Below are 7,500 nucleotides of genomic sequence, written 5' to 3' on the forward strand. Positions count from 1 at the left end.
TGAAAGGTCTTCAGCTCTGAATCTGAACAGATGTTGCGTTTCCCACATCACAATTAAAACCTTTTACAAATTAAACTGGAGCTAATCACTAAGCTCCGCCCCCAAAATATTGTCAAGTCATTATTCAGAAATGTGTTCGCTGCGAAAATAAATTCTGAGCCGATCAGTACTTCACAGATGATTTGTTTCCATGACGATGCTCGCGTGTTTGTGTGTATCTCACACACACAAACACACAAAAGACTTATTATATCTCACACACACAAACACACACAAGATTTATTATATCTCACACACACAAACACAAGATTTATTATATCTCACACACACAAACACACACAAGATTTATTATATCTCACACACACAAACACACACAAGATTTATTATATCTCACACACAAACACACAAGATTTATTATATCTCACACACACAAACACACACAAGATTTATTATATCTCACACAGACAAACACACACAAGATTTATTATATCTCACACACACAAACACACACAAAGAGTAAACCAAGAGGAATGTCTGTTAGCGAGGGTTGTTTCTGTCTGCATGTTGGCATCTCATTTGCATTCAGCTGTGTTAGTGCTGAGTCAGCAATGACTTTCACTCCACAGGGACTCAGATTGGAGTGTGTGTGTGTGTGTGTGTGTGTGTGTGTGTGTTGTGTTTTTATATATTTATATATATATATATATATATATATATATATATATATATATATATATATATATAAAAACACACACACACACACACATATATAAAAACACACACACACACACACACACACACACACACACATATATATATATGTGTGTGTGTGTGTGTGTGTGTGTGTGTGTGTGTGTGTGTGTGTGTGTGTGTATACACAGCTGGCTCTAGAGGACCCTGTACACTCGGTGTCTCTGCAGCAGTGTGTGTATGAGAAGTTGAAGCTGCAGCAGGAGCTGATGGGAGATCAAAGCTTCCAGTCGCTCATGGAGACGGTGGATACAGAGATCGTTCATCAGCTGCAGGAGTTCCTCCACCGACTGTAACCATAGCAACCGCAAACATCACCACACGTGCACACACACACACATATCTAAAACATCAAACATCATACTGTGCCAAATATTAATCAAACACACACACACACACACACACACACACACACACACACAAACACACCTACTTCATTTTTCTGCTTATTCTCTGTAAAGGTTAATACATTTGTTGTTTGGGAAATAAAATCATTTCATTTTGTGAAAATGTTTATTTTGAGTGTTTTTAGGCAGAAATTATTATTATTTAAATTATTTTCACTATTGGATTAAGTAACAGTGGGGGAGGTACAGTGAGGAGGGGGGGGAGGGGGAGTGGGGGGAGGTACAGTAACGTCCTGAGAGCTTTATTCACAATTGGAAATCAGCCAATCAGCAGGACGTAAAAGACATTTATTGTGAAGTTTTTCCGAAATTAGAATATTTCGATTTCAGTTCAAACACACATGGAACACACTAACAGTTTAATGCAGGTATGATATCATACCGAATGTAGACAATTTTGTGATGTTTTGATCACATGATCCTCAGACTGGCACTTTTACATTGTCACAGTTTGTCTGTGAAATAAATGTCATTTTTATTAAATATCATTTAAGAAGCCGTGAGGAAATGAGACGAGAAGCAGATTGTTCTATTTATTCACCTTATAACATGTTTATAAAATCACTTCTCCACGTCTCTTCACAGTTTCAACAGAAAAAGTACACAAACGTACACAATGCTGAAGGTGTTCAAGCTACACAAGTTTCCATGTTTATAATCTATTCATATTAATTTAACTGAAAAGAAATGAGCAGTTCTGCAGCTACAGGATTTATTTAGGTTCATTTATAAACACACACATTTATTTATTTTTAATAGTTAAGTGCTTGGTTTCTTCACACCTTCACCGTGCCTGATGAAGATCTGCTTACCCACAATTCCTTTAATCAGTTCAAAATGGCAGATAGTTGATGGGGGCGGAGCCTTACAGCTGGACGCATTTATATTTTAACATTTTTTTGAATGTGTTCTGAAAGTCTTTGTTGAAGTAGGTGTAGATGACTGGGTTGAGGAGAGAGTTGGAGTAGCTGAGCCAGTTGATGACGTCTACGAGCCAGTCGGGCATCGAGCATCGTGTCTTACAGAACGGCAGCACGAGCACCACGGTGAAGAACCGCAGCCAGCACAGGATGAAGGTTCCTATGATGATGGCGAGCAGCGTCTTTCTTTTGGTCCCCGTGCTCCTCCTGGGCTCGTGCTGAGACAGCGAAGCATTAGACAGTGGCAGGACGTGACATTTGTGGTTCTCCGATCTCATTTCCATCAGTTTGCTCCTAAATTCTGCGACTCCATGGGCATTGAAGCTCACTGTGAGTTGATCGTACTCCGGGATCCTCGCACACACACTGCAACGTTTCCCAGCATTTTTCCGGATGTGAAATCTTGCAGCTCTCAAAATGCATCCGTAAAGCACGAGCATGAAGATGAGCGGGAGGTAAAACGCCCCGAAGGTCGAGTACACGGTGTACACGGGGTCCTGGCTGATGGAGCAGGCGTTGGGCTCGGAGCGATCCTCTACTTTCCTCCATCCCAACATGAGAGGAATGGAGATGGAGAACCCAACAGTCCACGTGAGGCTGATGAGCACGGCGGCACGTTTGGGGGTTCGCTTGTTGACGTAGTCAATGGGGTCAGTGATGGTCCAGTAACGATCCAGTGCAATTGCACAAAGGTGAAGGATGGAAGATGTGCAGCACAAAACATCCAGAGCAATGAACAGGTCACAGATCTTCTGACCCAAAGTCCACGTGTCCAGGACCTGATAGAGAGCAGCCATGGGCAGAACCAGAACTGACACCATGAGATCCGTTATCGCTAATGAGCCAATTAAGTAATTAGCCACATTCTGGAGCGAACGTTCCAGTGCGATGCTGGCGATGACACGTGTTCCCCACGATGGCAAACAGGAAGAGAACTCCGAGCAGAACAGAGGTGACGAACTGAGAGCTGAGAGAGAAGCGAAGCTCTTGGAGACCCTCAGTGATGTTCACGCTCACATTCACCTCCATCTTCTCCACACTGCATTCACACGCCTGCACTCGTCCTGCTCGGTGTGTGTGTGGACACATTGCTGTGTGAGCGCTCACACACTGATGCTCTTTTTTCTCTTAGCCCTAATCTGTGTGTGTGTGTGTGTGTGTGTGTGTGTGTGTGTGTGTGTGTGTGTGTGTGTGTGTGTGATTTATAGGCGCTGAGTCGGGAGGAGGAGGATTTTATACCCCACAGTGTCAGTGCTGTACATCACCTCCATGTGTAACAACTACATAAATTATTATTGCAGATCTTTTACTCTGAGACACTTCACATTTAACCTTCACACACACACACGCACACGCACACGTGCACACGCGTATGTATGTAAATATGCTGATGTTTGTGAATTTCTTCTCGGGTGTTTTGGAGCGTTTCACAGATCAGAAACGTAATTCTTAAAACTACTTATTCAAACTCCACTTCATGTCGTCATTTGTGTAAATCATAAAAGCATTTTGAAAATATTTTGGTACATTGATGAAATTGATTGTGTACAATTTCTGTTTCCTGCGTTGTTTATTTTCATGTTGATCAAAATATACTGGTTCTGATCCGATTAGTTTAAACCCCAAAACATCTCGCCATCAGTTTATTACAGAAGTCGTTGAATGTAAAAAAGTTAAACAAGTTGAGATTCTGTGAAGATTAATTTCTCTACATGTCACTCATCTCAAATGTCACTAAAAAAGGCGAGTGTACGGCATCAAATCAACCAGAAATCAATTAGTGCTCTAAAATATTTCAAACGTGAATCTCGTGAACATTCTTGTGAAAAAGCTCAAGGTGTTTCCCTGCAGCATATATCTCATCAAAACCAGGTGATACACTCTATTAGCTCGAATAACTGAGTGTGTTAAGGAAATAAAAGACTGGATGACTCATAACTTTCTTCTATTAAATTCCAATAAGATGGAGATTTTGCTCATCGGCCCAAAAACCAGTACACAGAAGCTCCAGCATCTCAACCTGCATTTAGACGGATGTTCTGTAACTACTAGTTCAACAGTAAAAGACCTGCGAGTTATTTTAGAGCAACTTGTCTTTTAAAAATCACATCAACCATGTTACAAAAACAGTCTTCTTTCACTTTAGAAATATTTCTAAGCTAAGAAACGTGTTGTCTATATCTGATGCAGAGAAGCTCGTCCATGCGTTCATGACCTTCAGACTGGACTATTGTAATGCATTGGACATTCTCACATTTAGCTCCTGAACTTTGGAACAGTCTTTCTGACAGTGTTCAGGGCTCAGACACACTCTCATGTTAGTTCTCACTCTCCAGTGTTCTGTAGTGTTTAAAGACTATAATCACACTCTTGATGTCTCCCAAATGAGGATGAGGTTCTGCTTTTGAGTCTGGTTCCTCTCAAGGTTTCTTCCTCAGAACATAAGGGAATTTTTCCTTCACCACAGTCTCCATGCTGCTCATCAGAGATAAACATCTGTAATTCTGTAAAGCTGCTTTGGGACGATGTTCACTGTGAAAATCGCAGTAGAAATAAACGTGACTTGAACTTGAACACTGCCAGACTTCAATCAGTGAAGGAATAATGCACATTAATGCACTTTACCACAAATAACACACAAATGTGCTGTTACAGGAAGCTGTGTTTGTGTGTGCGCATGCCTATGTGTGTGTGTGTGTGTGTGTGTGTGTGTTTATGAGCATAAACTACAGTTTCCTGTTTATTTTGTTATTGTGTTTTATTTTTGTTATTGTGGCCATTTTGGTCTTCAATACAAATACAACAGTTAAATTATTATTATTATTATTATTATTATTATTATTCCTGTAATACACTTTAACAACAAAACACAGACTCCACCCTGATTTCTGTGGAAACAATAGAGTGAGAGAACAAAACTGAAAGTCATCTGTGTGAGAGAGAGGAAGCGAGAGAGAGGAAGCGAGAGAGAGAGAGAGAGATGTGTTGTATGTGGAGTTTTATTCAGTTTAAAATCACAGTTTATTATCTGTAGTGTGATTCAGGTGATCAATAATAATAATAATAATAATAATAATAATAACAGTGTGTGTTGCAGCAGTTTCCGGGCCGTTGTGATGGACACTGTGATGAAGGACGGCCAGAGGTGAGCGCTGTTTATGTTGATTTGAGTAAATGCTGAGGTGTTTCAAGGAGATGTTTATGTAGGATGTAACATATGTAACATGTAACATGTAACATGTGAGGAAAAGGACAACTGATTGTCCACGGTTACCCCAAAGTAGTGACTACAGGAAGACCACAGCATTTATATGGATTTTATAAGAGAGAAGACGAGATCTGTGACTAAAGTCCAGTTTCTTATCATTGCCATTAATAAATAATGAACCTGTTCTGCAGTCATAAACGAAGCTCATCTTCTAAAATAAACACCAGCTGCTCTGATCTGAGCAATTTTCCTTCTGTCTCAGTTTGAACAGGTCTCGGGTTGGAATGGTCTTGGGTTGGGGTGGTCTTGGGTTAGGATGGTCTCAGGTTGGAGTGGTTTCAGCTTGGGGTGGTCTCATTTTGGAATGGTCTTGGGTTGAGGTGGTTGCAGGTCGGGAGGTCTCAGGTTGGGGATGACTTAGGTTGGAATGGTCTCAGGTGGGAATAGTCTCGGATTGGGGTGGTCTTGGGTTGGAATTTACATTTACATTTACATTTGCTACATTTAGTAGACGCCCTTATCCAGAGCGACGTACTAAAGTGCTTCAAGTCTCCAGTAATGAATAAAACTACACTGTACACAAGATTACAAACTTAATATAAATATAACTCTTGAATTCTACAAAGCAACCTGGAAAGTGGCTCATTTAAGTGTTTCAGGAAAATGAAGGTCTTCACCTGTCGCTTGAAGATAATCAGGGACATCTAGGGGAAGTTCATTTCACCACCTCAGTGCCAGAACAGAGAAGAACCTTGAACTATACTTACCTCTCATTCTGAGAGAAGGTGGTACCAGTCGAGCAGTGCTGGAGGATCTCAGACAGCGTGGTGCAGTGTGAGGTGTGATGAGGTCACTGAGGTAAGATGGTGCTGGTCCATTTTTGGCCTTGTAGGCATCATCAGTGTTTTGAATCTGATATGTGCAGCTACTGGAAGCCAGTGAAGGAGCAGCAGTGGGGTGGGGTGGGAGAACTTGGGCAGATTGAACACAAGTCGTGCAGCTGCGTTTTGGATCATTTGCAGTGGATGAATAGCGTTCAGGGGAAGACCTGCTAGCAGAGAGCTGCAGTAGTCCAGTCTTGAAATGACAAGAGACTGAACAAGCACCTGGGCAGCCTTTGTGGACAGAAATGGTCGAATCCTTCGGATGTTATAGAGAAGAAATCGACAAGAACGAGCAACATTAGCAACATGTGGGAAGAAGGACAGTTCATTGTCCATAGTTACACCAAGGTTACGAGCAGTGGCTAAAGGGGAGAGCAGAGAGCCATGAAGTGTTATTCAAAGATCTTGACCTGGAGATGAATCACCTGGGATGACCAGCAGTTCTGTTTTGCTGGGGTTGAGTTTTAGTTGGTGAGCACTCATCCATGAAGATATGTCTGTCAAGCATGCCGAGATCTGAGCGGAAGCTGTGGTATTTGATGGAGGGAAAGAAAAGATGAGTTGAGTGTCATCACCATAGCAGCGGTAAGAAAACCCATGTGAGGATTCGACTTTACCAATGGAGTGGGTATAGACGAAGAAAAGGAGGGGACCAAGTACCGAGCCTTGTGGGACACCAGTGGTGAGTCTGCATGGGGTAGATGTGGATCTCCTCTATGTTACCTGGTATGAGCGACCTTCCAGGTAGGAAGCAAACCATTCTAATGCTGTTTTGTAGATACCGAGGCTCCTGAGGGTAGATAAGAGAGTCTTGTGGTTGACTGTGTCAAATGCTGCTGAAAGGTCCAGGAGGATGAGGACAGATGACAGCTTGGCTGATCGAGCAGCATGCAGTTTCTCAGAAACAACCAAAAGGGCCGTCTCTGTGGAATGTGCCACTTTAAACCCAGACTGGTTCGGCTCATGGAGGTTGTTCTGTGAGAGATAGACAGACAGTTGGTTAAAAACAGTGCGTTCCAGAGATTCAGAAAGAAAGGAGAGAAGTGATACCGGTCTGTAGTTGTTGATGTCTGATGGGTCCAGAGCAGGTTTCTTTAAGATGGGAATGACCCTTGCTTGCTTGAAGGTAGTGGGCACATAGCCAGATGTAAAGGACCCATTGATGATTGTGAAGAAGAAGGGCAGGAGATCTTGTGTGATGGTCTGAAGCATAGTTGAAGGGATTGGATCCAGAGCACCAGTGATGGGATTGCAAGATTGGATGACTTGCAGTATCTCATCTTCTGTTAAGGTTGAGAAGTTTCACATCAGAGGAGTATTGGATTCCTGGC

At 42.1% G+C, this 7,500-nt stretch overlaps 3 protein-coding genes across 6 annotated transcripts in view; 2 read left to right on the plus strand and 1 right to left on the minus strand.

The window, feature by feature from the left end:
• Positions 1–1,260, plus strand: part of ipo11 (importin 11) — a 46,882-nt gene extending 45,622 nt beyond the window's left edge. For both annotated transcript variants that reach the window (XM_046871127.1, XM_046871126.1), the window contains one exon: positions 882–1,260. In XM_046871127.1, the coding sequence (XP_046727083.1) occupies positions 882–1,046 (165 nt within the window). In that variant the 3' untranslated portion in view covers positions 1,047–1,260. The remainder of the gene's footprint in view (positions 1–881) is intronic.
• A 130-nt stretch (positions 1,261–1,390) lies between these two features.
• On the minus strand, positions 1,391–4,146 carry htr1aa (5-hydroxytryptamine (serotonin) receptor 1A a). Its single transcript, XM_046871128.1, is given in 2 exon segments — positions 1,391–2,980; positions 2,982–4,146. Coding segments are annotated over 2 exon segments (1,143 nt in total). The 5' UTR covers positions 3,167–4,146; the 3' UTR covers positions 1,391–2,022.
• An 853-nt stretch (positions 4,147–4,999) lies between these two features.
• The window catches only part of LOC124399903 (ribonuclease inhibitor-like), a 17,387-nt gene continuing 14,886 nt past the window's right edge, over positions 5,000–7,500 (plus strand). For 2 of the 3 annotated variants that reach the window (XM_046871213.1, XM_046871216.1), the window contains exons 1-2: positions 5,000–5,064; positions 5,175–5,222. In XM_046871213.1, the coding sequence (XP_046727169.1) occupies positions 5,194–5,222 (29 nt within the window). In that variant the 5' untranslated portion in view covers positions 5,000–5,064; positions 5,175–5,193. The remainder of the gene's footprint in view (positions 5,065–5,174; positions 5,223–7,500) is intronic. The other variant, XM_046871215.1, reaches the window with a different exon arrangement.

Source organism: Silurus meridionalis, chromosome 17, assembly GCF_014805685.1.
Source record: "Silurus meridionalis isolate SWU-2019-XX chromosome 17, ASM1480568v1, whole genome shotgun sequence".
NCBI lineage: Eukaryota > Metazoa > Chordata > Actinopteri > Siluriformes > Siluridae > Silurus > Silurus meridionalis.